Below are 19,798 nucleotides of genomic sequence, written 5' to 3' on the forward strand. Positions count from 1 at the left end.
AATGTTAATTCAACTCAGACAGTGTACAAATGGAACCAAATGGACCCGTTACACTCTCTGAGTTACAGACCCATAAGGGCCCATTTGGTTCCTGACTATCATTTAGCTGGGGGACCCCCTGGAACTCCCTCAAGGACCCCTGGGGGTCCCCAGACCCCACTTTGAGAACCAATGCTCTAAACGTGACTCAAGTAGGCGGCGGATATCGACTCACGTCATCGAGCGACTTTCAGGCCATGAGTCATATCATCTGGAATTTTACCAAATGGCTAGTTTCCTAGAGACAAAGCGGTTCTTTCCTAAACACAGACCAACCCTTGAACAATAAATACAAGTCATTCGGAGCTGCTGAGTCACTTAGAATACCCAAAAAAACAGAAGTTGCCTTTCTTTCACTTCCTTTGATTTATTGCTCAGCTTTATCTTCCTAACTTACAGCTCTAAAATGATTCAAGAATGAAACACACGTGGACTTGTAATTTAATCTATTGTCCAGAGATAATTAACGGTAATTAAAGGAGCATGTGCTCTGAATGTCTCCTAATAGGGCTGTCACGATTATGACATTTTACATGACGATGAATTGTCACTCAAATAATTGCGATTAACGATTTAATTGTGTTTTTGTCATTGACAATTACATTTCTGTTTGGCTTTTAGGCTTTGAAGTTGCACATGGTAGATATGACACATAACCTACATATTTGACAACTTTATACTTAAAAAAGAACATTGATAGTGGAAATAGCCGATCTACAAGCTCACAATGCGACGCGTTGTGAGCTTGTAGATCTGCTATTTCCACTATTTTTTTACTTTAAAAAAAATATATGAACATTTTTCAACATGGAAACGAGTATGACGATTATGAAAAATAATCGCAATTATGTCAAATAATTACGATTAGACGATTATGTAATAATTGTGACAGCCCCATCTCCTAATTTACCGTCGATCGTTTCAACAACCTTCGACCATTTCAGGGGAACCACAATCTGATTTCGACTAGATTCACACCCAAGTTAGCTCCGATCTTGGTCAAACGTCTTTGTCCACAAGCCTGTTGAAAGATCTCACATCTTTCAGCTTTAGTGCCATTTTGAGATATTTGTATTTACTTGCTCATTTACAATAGACCGTTTGTCAGCCTTCTGATTGGTCCCTGAGACTCCCTGACTGGCCAACCAGAAAAAATCATTCACTTTTTGCTATCGGGGGTGGAGTTTGTGCAGTGGAGAATGTTGCTTCAGGCTTTCAAAAACTGTCCGCACTGCGCGACACGGAGATCGGCCGGTACGGTGATAGCGACGGCAAGCGTCAAGCGATCTCGCTCATCATAACGAATAAGCTTCAACAAACTAGTTCACATGTACCTTATCAATGGTCTAAGAGTCACGATTGGGTACATATAATTTAAATGGGCAGAATTACGAAAAGCCAGCCTATTATGTGAGGAGAAACATTCTCTCTGTCCTCTTCCTAGTACCCAAGATGCAATGCGCTTCTCTTTCTATCTCTGGTCCAGAGGATTAAACTAATTAAAACATTTATTTTTCGGGGGAAAACTACTGTTTTGCTATGTAATTACTGTACCTTTTTCTTCCCTTTTTATTAATATCACGTAGATGTGTTTTTTGTGGTACTTTATATAGCTGTAATGAGGCTATGAAGGGGAAAAAAATCGCATCCACTACCACTATAAAAGAATCTGCAAAGAGGATTCTGTCCCACTGGGATTAAACAAATTAAAACATATATTTTCGGGTAAATCCCCTGTTTTGCAATGTAACTACTGTACCTTTGTCTTCCCTTTTTATTAATATCACCTAGGTGTTTTTCCTTTGGTACTTTATATAGCTGTAATGAGGCTATGAAGGGGAAAAAAATCCCATCCACTTCCACTATAAAAACAATCTGCCCAGGGTTAATGTCCCATCATAGTAACAGGGCAGAATGGGGCGGGATTTGCAAAAGGGTTTATTTCCTATACTTTTATACGCCACTACATCTCAGATCTAAATATTGTACTTTTACTCCACTATATTAGTTTGAGAACTTAGTTACTAGTTATTTTGTAGATTTGTATTAATCTTACAAAACATACATTAACCACTTCAAACCTATTATGGCCATTTGAAAATAGCAGATCTACAAGATCTACAAGGACTTTCTGCAAAACGAGTACTTTTACTTTTGGTCATTTAAGTACACTTTCATGCCAATACCTTTGGTATTTATTTATTAGCACACATACTGTAGTTGAAATAAGAAAAAACAATACATTTGTATCACATAGTGTGCAGGAGAAGTTAAGAAGCCTAAAGGCATATAAAGAACTTCCCCTAATTTATAAAAACTGACATAAGTATACGTATTTAAAAAAAAATATATATATACAGTACGTTAACTCATACTGTGCCGATCCCGAACTAGTTTGGCTTTATTTCAATCCAATACAATGTTTTTTTTATTAATTCACTTACCCCGAGCTGCTTGTAGAGTCGTGGGTGGTCCTGGCTCGCTAGCCGCTAGCCAGTTAGCCATTCTACTCTGTCCGACGATATATTCCATTAAAAATGGTTTAAAATACATTTTTGAGCTCCCCAATGTTCACCCGATGTTCGGCGCCGCTTCCGATGAGTACACGAGTGTGCCGATCCCGAAGTAGTCCGGCTTTTTTTAATTACATGAATAAAATGATAAGAGGCCTTCTGAAGCCTGGCCTGATTTTTCTAGCTACTAGCCGAAAGCTAGCAACCTCCCGGCCGGCCGTAATTTGCGAACGCAATCGCCAATCTCCGCCTAATCCAATGAAAGACCACATCTTTAAAGGCTTATATCTCTGGATTGTGTCTTTGAAAAGCGGCGCGAGGTTTATTTACGGCGAAATCGCCCAAAAATGATCTTTTAGATGACAAAATGGGAATAGCCATTCTGTTAGCATCTTCATCCGGGACATTTCCATGCCGTGCATGAACGTGAGCACGTGAGGTCCTGGAAGGTTAGGTCCTGGAAGCTAAAGCGCTCGCCTATGAGAGATGCGCTGGCATTCTTTGGCCCCTAGAGGGCGCTGGCACTCAATGAGTTAAACATGCTTAAATATAATCTACATACAATAAAGTACATACATATATACTACAAACATCTACAGACCTGTACACACAACCAAATACACATTTATCTACTACAATTTAGCTATGAGCATTTCTTTGTACTTTTACTCAAGTAAATTTCCAGAATTTCGTACTTTTTATTTGTGAAAAGATGTTTGAGCAAATCATAGGCCTTTACGTTGGATGCACAGATTGTTGCCCTGACTTTGTTGAAAGTATTGATCCATCTTTTTAACCTCTCTAGGACAAAAGGCCTGGAGTCTCTGTCTACTTCGGTCCCCGCCATCCCCAACCCTTTTCCAGAGCTGTGCAGTCCTTCTCAGTCACCGGTCGTCGTCGGGTCATTCCCGCCTCCATCAAGTGACAAACATGTGAGTTCCAAGCTTCGGTGTGGTTCGGGAGTAGGGATGGGACGATAAGGACATTTCATATTTGCGATTTACGATATTATCACGATAATCGAAATCCATTATCCTGGGGTGGAAGATTTGATAGAGAGTGAAAAAAAGACTGTATCAAGTAGGTACCGTATATCACCAATTAGTAGCCCGGGCGTTTATTTCGCAAAATGGGGTCGGACCCCGGGCGCTTAAAAGGGACCAGGCGGCTATTGGTAACAGGCTGTTATTTATATTGGCACTGGCCAGCACTGGGCCATTATTTGGTTATTTTTTCTTTCTCAAACTATATAATAGGTGTAATAATCAAAATGTTATAATAAATGTTATATAATTATTATTATTATTATTATTATTGTAATACAGTAATTGTTATGAACACCCAGAAAATAGCACATTGCGATCTATTAGACCAAACCTCATTTAAAAAATATCAAGAGTGTATGAAAGCCTTTTAAAAATATATAGGTCTATATACTATATTTATACTAAGGGAATCTTTCTCCAAAATAATCAATTACCGCATGCCAGCAAAGACGCATCTAGTTAACGACCCAATTAGCGCAGAAGTCCTGCAGCTGCGGGGCTCAGACTGGACTCGCTGACGTGACCACTGAACAGCTCTGACATTAAAATATTATGGTATTGCATTATTATTAAGCCTTCTGCATTCCCCTTGAACCTCAAAATAATGGATTACTTCTTCAAAATGCGGACTGAAGAGGCAGCAGCAACAGTAGGTAATGATTTATTCTGATCCAGCTGGTCTTTATTGCCACTGGCCAGTCTTTCTCCATCACAATGTTTTGCCATTAAAGTAGGCCTACTCACGCAAACTTTGCATCGTAGCAACGTTTTGAATGATGGTCAGTGCGCACTGCTCAGAGAGCAGCTCCTTTTCTTTTTTTCCTCTCTCTTTTTTTGGTGTCCTTTGGCAATCTGTTCCCCGACGCACAGACAGTGCGTCCTCCTGTGCGTCATGGTAGCGCACCGCACTGTGTTGGGGACCATATACATTTGGCTTAGAAGTGTCTGTCCACAGGGCTGTGAACTTGTAGATTTGCTGTTTTCGGCGCACTACCGTCATGCAACATATGACCCGTAGCAACGCACAGCGAGTGCGGTGCGTTGCAACGTGCTGTCAGTCACAGCACTGCTGTGAGCTTGTAGATTTGCTGTTTTCAGCGCACCACTGCCATGCAACATAAATGACCAGTTAAGTTAAATAAATAGCAAATAATACCAAACAACCAAACAAATAATAGCCCGGCCTCTTACATAAAACCTAATAAGGATAATATTAATTGCAAATAACGGCCCAGGCGCTTATACAAACCATGCGCTTATTTGAAACAGGCGTTTATTGCGCAAAATGGGGTCAGACCCTGGGCGGATATATGGGACCCGGCGGCAGTTTGCCACCGGGCGATTAATTGGGGATTTACGGTATATCATAAGTACCTTTTACCAATTATAGAGTGTTTAAGTGGTACCGGATATGGAGCTCGGCAAATAAAAGGTGAATTGCTCCCTGTGCATGAAGGAGGACGATATCACGATAAATTAAATCTCCACGATACGAGTGTTTTTTATCACGATAAACGATAATATCGCGTATCGTTCCATCCCTAGTCGGGAGGGACCCATTTGTGGGTCGCGGACAGATTTTTATTGGTCCCCTTGTTTTAGTTTTTCCCCTTCATTTCATTTTATTTTTATTTTTTATTATTAAAAATATTTTCAAAAAAACATTCCCAATTGTTTCTGTGATTTTCTTCCCCCCCAGTAATTTCACGAAGAAATAAAAAAGAAAATCAAATAAATTCCATAAATTAGAACACAACTGTCTAAGAAAAGTGAAAATAGTCGATCTACAAGCTCACGACGTGGCGCGAAGCGACGCGTTGTGAGCTTGTAGATCAGCTGTTTTCACTAAGTTTGGGTCCCGGGCTAACATCTAATCTCTCTTTTGGGTCTTGAGCTAAAAAGTTTGGGAGCCACTGCTGTATAGCACCAACTCCTATCCCCATCCCCACCACATGTGGAAAGGAGTATGACGGCTAACAAGATTATGTTGATCTGAGTCATCGGGTGTATTGCATTTCTTTCTTTCAGATTTCAGTGATCATTTATCTTCCTGTTCCGGTTTTATTTACTCGCCGTCCAGAATCTTTTTCAGCAGGAGCACGTAGGGGTGGGCGATATGGTGATACATTTTGTTGAGACGATACACTGTCTCCACGATATGCCTTTTCAGAGATATCGTCTATATCTTGACAATGAGGGAGCCTTATAATAAATCCGGTAGAATTGTTAATACAAAGATTCATTGCATAATTCATTTAAACCTGCATTTTTGTCTAAATCAGTAGTTCTCAAACTTTAAAATGTCAAGGTCTCCCCTTAACTCTGACAGTATACAAATGAAACAAATGGTTTCAGAGTTACATACTTGTAAGTATCAATTTAGACCTCCCAAAAGGAACCCAGAGAGTCCCTGGAATCCACATTAAATGGCCTGTTACTCCTTTTTCTTTTAGTTTGTGTTACCTTGAACTGTAGGTGGTTGTACTGTTAAAGTGCGGGTGCCATGATTTTTTCCCCCTCTAAAATATGATTATCTACTATTATAATTATACTAGGAGGAAGATTTTTTCCAAAAAAGTGTACAGAAAGAGTTAAAATGTGTATGTTTTTATGTGGCCACACCCACCAGTTCATTGGTATGCGTGGTTGTCATGGTGGGTGGTGACCCAGCTGAAGTTAGCCACTCCCACGTATGTTGGGTGAATGGTAATTAGGGGAGGGGTTGATTCTGTGATGTAATAAGTATGTGTGTTTTTGGACCGGCACGTTTGACCCCACAAGGTGGCAGCCTACAGCTAAAACCCAAATAGAAAGGCAATACATAATTGCTCATAACAACCACACCAGGGGGTCTAATGAAGTACTGTCAACCTCCTAGACACATGAAAACCAGAACAAAGTACAAAACTATGGCACCGCCTCTTTAAGTAACTTGAAAAATACATAAAAAACATAAAAACCGCCATGAAAAAGAAATCGCGATAAGATCATGTATCGTGATACAGCTTGGGAAAATATTGTGATATTGTGTTTTTCCGCCCACCCCTAGCATGCGCACGGACATGCATCGATGTAAAACAATCCTCAAGTTCACACCTCAACAACGTTTTACAAACGCTTTAGTGTCACACCGGGCTGATTTAACAAAAGAACAAGCAAGTAGTATGCACATATCAATACGCCATTGTCTGACCTGCTAGAGTAGGTGTGAAGCGATGTGCGTGTGACGTCATTAAAATCGTGTTCTGTGTCCAGAACATTTTTTACTGAAAAATAACATTAAACTCTGCGGTTTAATGTTGCCAGCCTCCACACAACGTAGTCACAGAACATTCTTGAAAAGTGGCCATAAATAATAATTGAGAGAGAGAGAGATGTTTCCACATATTGAAGATGTATTAATCTGCTAGGACAAATCGCCAGCATGCATATTGATCATCCCTAGACGGTAGATCAGGGGTCTTCAACAGGGGGTCCGGGACCCCGTGGGGGTCCTTAGAGTTACTACAGGGGGTCCTCCATATCTTTGTGATAGAAAATGTATATTAACCACTTGCACCCTAGCGTCCATATTCGGAGAACTTTAGCCAAAAATAGCAGATCTACAAGCCCACAACGCCTCACGCTGCAAGGCGGTGTGAGCTTGTAGATCGGCTAGATTTGGCAAAGAGGTCTCATGTAGAGGGGGAAAAAGAGCAGTCTAAGTACAGAGTGATAGATCAAGTGTTGACGGTTCAAGTGGTTAACTATCTGGAAACACAAATTTACATGAACCCAAAATACACTGATGATCGTGCTGTCAAACGATGAAACTATATGGTATCTATGGGTTGCGGGGGTCATCTCTCTCTTGACTAATGGGTCCTTGGCCTGAAAACGTCGAAGACCCCTGCGGTAGATCGTTGAGGTTGGTCAAACCACTAAAGAACACAAGCAAATTGCCTGTGTTAAATCTGTCTAATCTGTTTGTTCTCTGGGTGTGAACCGTGTTGCGTCTCTCCGAGGGAGTTGATAGGTTGTGGTTGGTCGTGTGACAGGCAGAGAGGCCCGGGAAGATGTTATACACTGTAGCTTAATGTCAGTTAACTTGTCAGGGCCGTCACGAGGGGGGGGGGGGGGGAGTGGGACTGAGTTACCAGGGCCCAAGGTGGAGGGGCCTTAAGTATTTTATGCTTTAGCTGTTGAAAAATAGCAGATATACAAGCTCACAGCGCAGCACCGAGTGCCGCGCTGCGAGCTTGTAGATCTACTATTTTTGAAAAGTCATGAAAATGGGTGCAAATCTTTGAATATATGTATTTTTAAGCGAACATTTCTAACTCAAATTTTGCTTCTGGGGGGTCCCTGGAACGAAATGTTTTGAGATGGGTGTCCGTGGCCAAATATATGTAATTTTAGGGGTCCTTCAAATGAAAAGGTTTGAGCACCACTGACATAGGGTTAGGGTGAAAAATTTTCATGATTTAAAAAAAATAGCTGATCTATAAGCTTGCAGCGCGGCACTCTGTGCCGTGCTGTGAGCTTGTATATCTGCTATTTTCTCAATAGTTAAAGCACAAAATAATCGTGCGGGGCCCCGCAGTGAATCCTTGTACCCAGGGCCCAGAATCTGGTGCGACGCCCCTGTCAGTTGTGTCACCGTGCCTGTTCTTGTTTATTGTGATTGGCAGACGCTGCCAGGTGCGAGGTTGTCTGTAATTAACGTTGAGCAACAGCCGTTCGCCGCGCCACGCTTGCCCCGAGGCGTCTCAAAGCACAGAAGCTGCACTTGACACAGAATCACAAGTCTAAACTCTAAACCTAAGCTACAAAAACACTGACATGTCCCACCTTAATGTCCCCAGGTTCTACCCTTGGGTGAACTTTGTACCTCCTTAAGGTAGAAGAGAAAGGACTCTCTCTCTCACTCACACACACACACACACACACACACACACACACACACACACACACACACACACACACACACACACACACACATGCACGCGTGCGCATGCATTACTGCTGAATAGCAAACACGACATAATAGTGTAAGCCAGCGGAACCGGGATAAATGACGAATGAAGATTATTTCAGCCTTTATGATTAATATTGACCACTTTTTCTGTAAACAGGAAATGGTGACATACTGTAGGAAATGTGCACTCTCCTTTTGTAAAGCCACCCAAAAAGCGTACAGACATATTTCCATAAATGCATTAAATCAGGGTTCCTCAACGTTTTCAGGCCAAGGACCCCTTAGTCGAGAGAGAGATGAAGCAGGGACCCCCACAACCTTTTCATAGATTCCATATAGTTTCATCGTTCATATAGTTTCAGCACAATCATCAGTGTATTTTGGATTCATGTCAATGTGTGTTTTCAGATATTTAACCACTTGAACCGTCAATGCTTAATAAACCTTTCACTCTGTACTTGGTGCTGTTTTTTCCCCCTACACCAAACCTCTTTGCCGAAAATAGCCGATCTACAAGCTCTAGATCTAGATCTGCTATTTTGGCTAAAGTTCTCAGAATATGGACGCTAGGGTTCAAGTGGTTAATTTAAAAAAAGGAGAAAAGGGTTTCTATCACATAAAGATTTGGAGGACCCCCTGTAGTAACTCTGAGGACCCCCGAGGGGTCCCTGTTGAAGACCCTTGCATTAAATGCATTATATCCTACCTGACAACACCCAATTCATGCCTTGTTTCCTCAATGGAAACTATCATTTCTGTATTTACCGTTCTGTTTTTTTCCGCTCGCCATCTAATTCACCCTTTGTTAAGTCCCGCCCATTGTCACGCCCCTCTTCACACCCATTGGTTGCTGTGTCTTGGTGGGACACTCGGTGGGACACTTCATCCACTATCATTTTAATTCAGTTGCTTCGTATTGTTATTCTGTGTGTTCAATTCTAAATTCAAACTTGGTTCCAGTAAAATGGAGCTGCGTGGGTAGCAGTATAGTGACTCAGCATGTTTTTAAATATTTGTATTTCTCCAAAAATCATGTTTTAGCAAATTCAACATAAAAAAGGCGGAACCAGGGCGGGACAAGGCAGATAGAGCCTGCTGGTTGGTCAGTCAGGGACCAACCAGAAGATAGATAGATAGATACCTTTATTATCCAAGGGGGAAGAAGGCTGACAAAGGGTGAATTCCGGCGTTGTCAGTGGTTGATGTGTGGTTTCTCGATACATTTACATTGAAGAGTGCCACTGACAGTCCTTTTGACCTGCTGCATGCCTTTTCCGAAAGGTTTGCATCTCTAGGTTAAGACCATAAAATCTGTCTTGTTACGGTCGATCGGATAATGTCAGCACCTTTTGCATCTCTGGGAGGATAGTGATACATCATGGCAGCGCAGAGCTGAATGTGTTAAAAGACAGAATAATGCGCTACTTGATGCCATACATCCTTTAGAACAAGGGTCTTCAACAGGGGGTCCGGGACCCCTAGGGGGTCCTCAGAGTTACAATAGGGGGTCATCCAAATCTTTATGTGGTAGAAAACGTTTTTCTCCTTTTTTATATTAACCACTTGAACCCTAGCGTCCATATTCTGAGAACTTTGGACAAAAATAGCAGATCTACAAGCTCACAATGCCTCGCGCTGCGAGGCGTTGTGAGCTTGTAGATTGGCTATTTTCAGCAAAGAGGTTTGGTGTAGAGGGTAAGAAAGAGCACTAAGTGCAGAGTGAAAGGTTTATTACGTTTTTGACGGTTCAAGTGGTTAAATATCTGAAAACACAAATTGACATGAATCCAAAATACACTTGACGATTGTGCTGAAACTATATGAACGATGACACTATATGGAATCTATGAACCGGTTGTGGGGGTCCCTGCTTCATCACTCTCTCAACTAAGGGGTCCTCGGCCTGAAAACGTTAAAGAACCCTGTTTAATGCCTCATTCACATACAGAAAAGCCAAGCTAATGGTTGGCTCGGTTAATTCAATGTAATCTCTATGAAAACCAGCTTTTAAAATGTCCAAGCTGGGAAAAAAAAGCATGGAAAATGTTAAAGCTGGTTTGCATAGAGATTACAATGAATTACCAAGCCAACCATTAGCTTGGCTTCTTCTCAGTGTGAATGCAGCATTAGAATGTTTGATTTCGATTCACAGATCTTTTTTTTATTTTTTTTATTTGCGTTTGGGGCCCTAGTGTAGGGAGGCTCAGACTGTACTGCATTTTTTTGAGTAAAGAGAAAAAATTATTTCGCCTGCACCCCCCCCCCCCCCCCCCCCCCCCCCCAGCCCCCATGCCTTCCGACTGTTTGATAAAACCACACAAAAAACAAAACAAAAAGTGCACCGAGCGGATATTGAGTGGCTTCTCCTGAGAGAATGTTCCTGTGATGCAATCCCCCCCCCCCCCACGAGGCGCTCTTGTCGGTACATACATAGCTATTATCTGTCCCAGATGCCGTCGGCTCTCGCCCAACCAGTCTGCAGGGGCGACGCACCAAATTCGGGGCCCCTGGGTACAAGGATTCACTGTGGGGCCCCCATGAATGTTCTTCATAGGGGGAGGGGGTTTAAGGAAAAAAATTATAATTTAAAATTGCCCTGAAAAACCACTTACAGGCAGCAGCCGTTCGCAACTGGTAAAAAAAAAATAACCTAGCCCAACCCTAGTCTTCAATCAATCAATCAAACCCATTTAGACTGGGAACACGTTATTTTGTGCTTTAACTATTGAAAAATAACAGATCTACAAGCTCCCAGCGAGTTCGTAGATCTGCTATTTTTTGAAAAAAGTCTTTGAATATTTCAAATCCTTCTAATGTCTTTTGAAAAACCTATGTTTCTATGTCAGTGGTGCTCAAACCTTTTCATGTGAAGGACCCGCAAAATGATATAGATTTGGCCGTGGACCCCCATCTCAAAATATTTAGTTCCAGGGACCCCCCCCCCCCCCCCCCCCCCCAGAAGCAAGATTTAAGTTACAAATGTTCGCTTAAAAAAAAATACATAATATTCAAAGATTTGCACACATTCTTACGACTTTTTCAAAAATAGCAGATCTACAAGCTCGCAGCGCGGCACTCGGTGCCGCGCTGTGAGCTTGTATATCTGCTATTTTTCAATAGCTATCGTATAAAATAATCCCAGGCCCCCTCCACCTTGGGCCCTGGTAACTCAGTCCCACTTACTTGTTGTGACGCCCAGCAAGTCTGGAACAGTGTGACAGGCGGCTCCTGTTTTCAGGTAGGGCAGGTTCTTCCTCCTCCAGCGGTTTTTTGCGCTCACAGAAACCAGACGGTGCCGAATGCTCGCCATGACCGCTGGATGACCTCCGCTGGATGACCTTGGGAACCCCGGCGTGCCGCAAACCGCCTCGTCTGGCTGGCTGCCTCTCCCCCCCCCGATCAGACCTGTTCCAGAACAGAAAGAATGGAGTGAAAGCGAGAGACAATAGAGAAAAGAGAACTAGAACAGGGTTGTTAAGTAACGGATTACATGTAACGGGATTACGTAATCAGATTACAAAAACAGGTAACTTGTAAAGTCTCAGGATACATTTAAAAATGTGTAATCTGGATTACAGTAACGGATCTGAGTGATGGGGGTTACATGCTGGATTACATTCTCCCCCTTGCCCTCATCAATTTTACAAATAAGTTATAACACCAAACAATAAAATAATCAAGTCGAATCAGCGTAAAGTACTGCCACTTCGCTTAAGTAAAATTCTGTTGTCCTTTTCCTAATTTCATACGCTCAATATTCTTGTCTAGTTATCAATGGTAAAACTTGTTTTATTTAATTAAAGAGAGTTTTACTAAAAAGTAATCCAAAAGTAACTGAAGTAACTAGTAGTTACTTTTTAAATTATGATAATCAGATTACGTTACTGACTACATTTTCTTTCCAAGTAACTTGTAACTGTAGGGGATTCCTTTTTAAAAGTAACCCTAACAACCCTGCGCGGTGATGACGCCGATTTGACATATGGCCCAAATGCATGCCACCAAAACAGTGGCGTCAGTTCATAAAAAGCTAAGGTATATGGCAACATGACTGGTGTCTTGCGGCGCGCGTGCAAGACACCAGTCATGTTGCCATACCTTAGCAACAGGCACAATACATTTATTTTAAGAAGTACATTTTGCCCCCCCCCCCCCCCCCCCCCCCCGTTTCTACGGTTTCTTGGGCTGGTTATGGCAGCCTGGAACGGTTGTTCAAGTGCAGCTAAACTTGGCATGTTAGTAAACGTGCCACAATTAACAACAATGCATTGCACCTGTGCAGCTGACCTGCGGAACCTGGGAATATACCATTTTGTCAAGATATAAGGGGGGGAGAATACAAGTGTGGAGAATATAATTATAATACCTTGTTAAAGTGACCATTTTGTTAAATTTAGCATTTGTAGTTATTTTACTGTAATTTAACAACATAATAACCAGAACAGATAGACAAAGAGCGGGATTTATCAGGGCAACGTTGATGTTGGAGAGGGCACACTAAGTACAGATTGCAAGGTCTACTTTATTAAGTATTGACGGTTCAAGTGGTTACATATCTGACAACACAAATTGACACAAATCCAAAATACACTGACGATTTTGCTGCCCAACTGGTCTAGTTGATAAAGGCATCTCTCTCTCTCTCTCTCTCTCTCTCTCTCTCTCTCTCTCTCTCTCTCTCTCTCCCCAGCTAATAAAGGTGTATGGGGAGGACAACCATAGCAGGTCGGTGTGGGTGTCCCCCAGGGACCACTGCCAGGGAGGTCTGCCACCTGTTGGTGCAGACGGCGCACTGTAGTGACCAGGAGAACTGGGCACTCATTGAACTCCACCCTGCCCTGGTTCTGGGTAAGATTCTGTACGCGGGACAAAGATGTCCACCGCAAGCCAGCATGGCCATGACCTCCTGCTCCATGGGCTGAGTTATTGAGAGGGTGAAAACAAGAGGCGACCAAGAGATTAGTACAGTACTATCCATAATATAAAGCCATTTAACTCTTATTGCACACTAATGAATGATTGTTTTAATGATGTTTAATGATATTTGTTACTTTTGTCAATTGTCATCTTCATAGATGGTGATAACAGTTATGTTCTGAATTTGTCATCTCATATCTTTCCACGAAATATTAGAAAACACTCAATAGTGGGCTTGATAAAAGCCCGGCTCAATAAGCAGGATCGATAAGGTGCTCATTATCAATAAAAAGGCAAAATTATTGCGACCATAGCCATAGGTCGCAGTTTACTATCAGAACCGCCACAGAGGCGCATGCATAAAGTGAATGGCAAATCAAGTGGCAAATCGAGTGGCAAATCGGGTGGCAAAGTGAGTGGCAAAGTGAGTTTAACGTCGTTTAACGTTTTAATGCAACCAGATAGGACTTTACTTTTTGGATGTATGGGCTTTCAAGGTCATTAAGTCGTTTTTTGCCACTCAGTAGGCGTTCCTGCATAACTTCCTGGTATGATGATGATGTCACGCGCATACCCTCTATATATTCAAAGATTTGCACACATTTTCACAACTTTTCAAAAATAGCAGATCTACAAGCTCACAGCGCGGCACTCGGTGCCACGCTGTGAGCTTGGTATATCTGCTATTTTTCAATAGCTAAAGTATAAAATAATTAAGGCCCCTCCAGCTTGGGCCCTAGGAACTTAACATTGTATCTGAGTCGAGGTTTGCTGTTCTTTGAGAGTTTCAATTCAGCTATAGACTCTTAGACTTAGAAATTCAAGATAATACCTTCAGAAATGTAGCCAACTGAATTTAGATAGATTTATTCACTTTACTTGGTTTTTACCACAAGGGACACCTGTTATTTCATAAGTAGGAGATGTCTGCGCGCTTCAGCCAGCAGTTATTGGTAGAAGGACTCGTCGGTGCTCAACAAGGACAAACTATATCAAAAAGACATATTACCTGGGCACTTCAAAATGACTACCCAAATCAAAATGATGGAGCACTCAACTGGTCTGCACGTTCATTTATTGTAGAGACGACAGGGTGACTGACGTTTCGACGGGTTAGGGTTAGGGTTCAGACACTGCGGAAGACTAAACGTCGAAACATCAGTCACCCTGTCGCTCTACAATAAATGAACGTGCAGACCAGTTGAGTGACCTGTTATTTTATATTCTCCCTCCATAAATAGTTAATTGATTCTCAGCCTTGTTGATACTCCAACACTGAGTCAGAGTCACAACATAATATAGCAGATCAAATATGAAATAAAAATAGCAGATATACAAGCTCACAGCGCGGCACCGAGTGCCGCGCTGCGAGCTTGTATATCTGCTATTTTTTTCAATAGTTAAAGCATGTGTTCCAGGTCAGGTAGGAGTAAATGTAATCTGTGTCTGGCTAACCTTTCTCTCCACACACACACACGCACGCACGCACACGCACGCACACACACACGCACACGCACACGACACGCACACATACACACGCTCCTGTTTCCTCAGAGAGGTGTCTGGAGGACCACGAGGTCGTGCTGGAGGTTCGGGCCGCCTGGCCTCTCAAAGGAGACACCAAGCTGGTCTTCGCAAGAATTACGCAAAATACGAGTTCTTCAGAAAACCCATGGTACGCTGAACCACACGCACAACACACACACACACACACACACACACACACACACACACACACACACACGCACACAAACTCCATTTGGCCAGTATTTACAGTATTTAAAGTTTGGGTGACAGGATGTATAGTGTGTGCCAAATGTAGTTCTAAGACGCGGCCATTCTCTTGGGGCTAAACACATCCTTACACAGGTGTTCTGATTAGACTATAGCATTAGTTCTATGCAGTCAAACAATTGAAACACCGTGTTTTTTACCCAAGAAATGGCCGCGCTAAGGACTACAATGACGTAGGCGCTGGCACACACTATAACCCCACTTAAACTCTATAGCATCTTTTAAAACACTTCTGAAAACCTACCTCTACACCAAGGCCTTCCTTAGATTACTTGTTTATTGTTTTTATGTTATTTTTATTATTCTTTTGTTGTAATGATTTTATTGCTGCTTATTTGATGCACTGTATTTTTTGCTACTGTAAAGCACTTTGTAACGTTGTTTTGAAAAGCGCTTTATAAATAAAGTTTATTATTATTATTATTATTACTGTACATTCTACTACTATACATCTATTTACATGTTTGAGCGCGGTGTCGCACACAAGGGTCATCCACATGTGCGTACACAGACAAATGTGTCCGTGGTAAAGACTTTTAGACATTCTGCTTTACACACCATGTAATGTGTAATGAATACGCTTTTGGTACTTTAAATAGCAATAATGAGGCTATGAAAAATCTTTTTTTTTTTCCCATTCACTTCCATTATAAAAAATAGTCTTCCCTGGCTTTTTGTCCCACCTAGTAACAGAGCGACATGGGGTGGGACTTGACAAAGAGTGAATTATAGAGGGTTTAAATGGTACCGGATATGCAGCTCGGCAATAAAAGGAGAATTGATCCCAGTGCATGACGGAGGACGATACACCACGACGATGTAATCTCCACGATACGATTATTGTGTGTGTTTCTGGTCACGATAAACGATAATATCGCTTATCGTCCACACCTCTAGTGCATACAGTAGGTTGAGGAGACGCAGCCAGACGGCAGCCTTTTCTTTGTGTTGTAAATGAGCCTTTGTTCTGCTGGAGGCATCGGCTGACAGCCTGTGTCTCTCTCTCTCTCTCTCTCTCTCTCTCTCCTCTCTCTCTCTCTCTCCCTCCCTCTCTCCCTCCCTCTCTCTCTCTCTCCCTCCCTCTCTCCTCCCTCTCTCTCTCTCTCTCTCTCTCTCTCTCTCTCTCTCTGTCTCTCTCTCTCTCTCTCTCCTCCTCTCTCCCTCCCTCTCTCCCTCCCTCTCTCTCCTCCTCTCTCTCTCTCTCTCTCTCTCTCTCTCTCTCTCTCTCTCTCTCTCTCTCTCTCGTCCTCCCAGCTCTTCTTCCAGAGAACATGATCTCCGACAGTGCCGACGTCACCAAGGGCATGACGCCATCTGAGCTCATCCAGGTGAGTAAACAGAAACCAGCTTGGGATTACAACGGCTTGAAAAAAAACATAAATGGACGTCACCCGGTAGATTAAACTCTCAATGGCCCGTGCTGCCATACTGTGCACACACACACACGGACCCAAACTACGTGTTGCGAGCTTGTAGATCAGCTAGTTTTCACTAGCATTTGCTTTTCTAATTGATGGAATTTATTTGATTTATTTATTAATGAAATTATTTTTAAAAAGGCCGACATCCAGAGAATGTGGCCTTTAAACGTATCCATTGCCTTACAGGTGTCAGCAAAGACAACAGTGCTGGTAAAAAGTTGAACTATTCTTGACCCATTATGACCTGAGACCGATTCTAGAATCTACTATTAAAAAGAAAAAAAACAGTTCCTATCAATCGGTGTGTAGGCGACAAGGCAGTGTTAGTAGTAGGATGAATCTTGGAAAGATAGACACGCACACTGCCACCTGCAAGTTCAAGAGAACAATGTTTTGTCTTGAGACCTTTCTCAGGCTCTCTTGAACTTGCAATTGGCAGTGTGCAGGTCTAATCTGTATAACTATAGCTCGAATCTAAAATGACGCAGATGCTTTCCCGGTTTTAATGTTAAAGTTTAACGGTTTAACCGTTAAACCATTATGCCCAATCAAAAATAAATGTGAGCACCAAAATAAATTTTGAGAATAAAGGGTAAACATTTATGATTAGTTTCTTATTGGGACAGATTAGTAAACAGGGGGAAACACTGTAGATTAGACTCTGGCAGCACTGGAGGCTTGGATTAGGAAGTGACTGATACTCCAACCACAACATGGTCTCTTCTTGGATGTCGGCCAGGTTGTTTTAGCTGACATCAGTGCCATGTAAACCCATCTGTCTCTGCCAGTGGTTTAAAGTAACTAAGTACATTTACCTACTAGATAAAGTACTATGTTCTATTCCGTCTGTCTTTCAATGTTATATGAGATACTTAAGTGTGGTTCCTGTGGAAATAAGCCTCGGCTTTCTAGGATCTCCTTTTAGTTGACCTTGTACCAGTGATTGTACTGTCATGAACTGTACTTTTTTCTATTGCAAACTTCTAATACATCCTTCAATCAATCAATCAAAAAATCAAGTACTGTACAATGTTGAGGTATTTTTACTTTACTGGAGTATTCCAATTTCTGTACTTTTACTTCTACTCCACTACATTTCTGAGGCAAATAGTGCACTTTTACTCAGTACTCAATTTACTACAATTATTTGAAAACTTTAGTTACTAGTACTTTGTAGATTTTGATTAATATTACAAACATACATTAACCAGTTCAGCCCTATATAGTACATTTCGGCCATTTGAAAATAGCCTATCTATCTGCTATTTTCATCTACATTTGAAAACTTGTGCAATGGGACGTTCTGCATAACGAGTACTTTCTTCTTTTGTACTTCAACACATTTTCGATAGCATACTTTCGTACTTTTTCTCAAGTACATTTGGATTCCGGACTTCTACTTGTAACAGAGTATTTCTGCATTGCAGTATAAGTAAAGAATGTGAGTACTTCTTCCAGAACTGCTGCGGTCGGGGAACTGTCCAGAGATCCAGGGCTTCCTGCACGTGAGGGAGCCCAGCGCAAGGCCTGGAAGAGGGTCTACTTCTTCCTCAGGCGGTCGGGCCTCTACTCCTCCGCCAAGGGCTCCTCCAAGGTCAGCAACAAACTACTACTGATGTGATGCCATGTTGTATACAGTGGTTCTCAACCTTTTCAGGCCGCGACCCCCAAAATAATCATATTTTAACTGGGGACCCCCCACCCTGACGAGCACTAAGAGTTGAGGCATTACATGTTGTACAAAATGGTTCTATTGTGAAAACAGCAGATCTACATGCTCACAACGCCTCGCGTTGCGAGGCGTTGCGAGGCGTTGTGAGGCGTTGTGAGCACGGCTGTTTTCCTCAATTTCTGCCTCTAATATTTACCAGTAAGACTCCTAAATCGGGAGATAAGCGACCGTAGGTGGCTTATCTCCACAAATAGGGCAATTTTTTTTTTTTTCCAAAATCTTCCTGATCCATGTTGATGACATGAGTGTAGACATGCTGTGTAGTGATATTCGTGATTTTAGGGCAAAAACTGTAGGAGCAGTGTCCAAAAATGTGTTTTAAAAATCGGCCTGAAGGTGGCGCTACAATAGGGCCATGTGAGAAATGAGGGGTGGGGTCTCCGCGTTGCCTTGGCGGACGAATAGGTACCGGCCCCGGCTCTCCCGGACGCTCCTAGCCCGAGTTACGGCATTTTATGTGCGCTGCAGTGGAGGGGGTCCTCCACTGGGGGCGCCACCACTTTTGCATCCGTTCTGGAGCACCAGGAGTCGGTGGTCCCCGGGAATTCCCCGTGAGCAGCCCCGTTGGGGTGGTCATTTGGTCATTTTTGCACATTTGGTCATTTTTTACATCTGGGGGTCCCCCAGGGGGCTCCGGGGGTCCTTGGAGGCTGTAGTTTGGCAGGCAAGGAGTGTGTGTGTAAAATCTGGCATGGATCGGGTCAACGGGTGCGGAGATATAAGCAGGGAAAAAGTGTGACGTGTGAGCACATTATTTTTGGCCAATTTGTCATTTTAGAGGAATTAAAAAGTCCTTAAATTGTCCTTTCTAAAGTCCTTTAGAAATGTGCAGATACCCTCTATACACTTAAACCTTTATTTTGGTTTGTTTACTGTTGAGAGAGAAAACAGTGTTGCAACATTAAGTCAATCATCTGGGGACCCCCCAAAATAATTTGGGGACCCCCCCTGGGGGTCCTGACCCACAGGTTGAGAACCACTGCATTAATGTATGGTTGTGAATTTATTATGTATTATTATTATTATACTAAAAAGAATAAAATAAATAATAAAATAAATAAAAAATCTTTTGAGCTGAAAAAGTATGGTGCAGAACACTGAACCGTATCATGTCATGAACGCATACAGTACAGTATGTCATGTAACTTATTTATGACCATATGTAATTGTGGGAGACACATGATTGCACACAGTAGTACGCGCAGTAATGTATCTATTTGTACTTGCATTAACACGCATTCATGGGTGCAAGCATGCACATGTTCACACAGAGTGTGCGTGTGCGTGCGTGCGTGCGTGCGTGCGTGGAAAGCTGGACAGTCGCTCTCACTGTTTCGGTGTGTGGTCACTGGTCAGACTGGCCAGACTTAAAGGATCTG

At 42.3% G+C, this 19,798-nt stretch overlaps 1 protein-coding gene across 1 annotated transcript in view; it reads left to right on the forward strand.

Moving 5' to 3' along the window:
* Positions 1 to 19,798, forward strand: part of grb7 (growth factor receptor bound protein 7) — a 38,390-nt gene that overhangs the window by 4,756 nt on the left and 13,836 nt on the right. Inside the window, 9 exon segments of the mRNA XM_080747546.1 lie at positions 3,358 to 3,484; positions 13,246 to 13,296; positions 13,298 to 13,403; positions 15,027 to 15,104; positions 15,107 to 15,147; positions 16,521 to 16,524; positions 16,527 to 16,598; positions 18,146 to 18,202; positions 18,205 to 18,281. Coding sequence (XP_080603672.1) covers positions 3,358 to 3,484; positions 13,246 to 13,296; positions 13,298 to 13,403; positions 15,027 to 15,104; positions 15,107 to 15,147; positions 16,521 to 16,524; positions 16,527 to 16,598; positions 18,146 to 18,202; positions 18,205 to 18,281 — 613 coding nt within the window.

This window comes from Nannobrachium achirus, assembly GCF_963921795.1.
Source record: "Nannobrachium achirus genome assembly, chromosome: 18".
NCBI classification, from domain to species: domain Eukaryota; kingdom Metazoa; phylum Chordata; class Actinopteri; order Myctophiformes; family Myctophidae; genus Nannobrachium; species Nannobrachium achirus.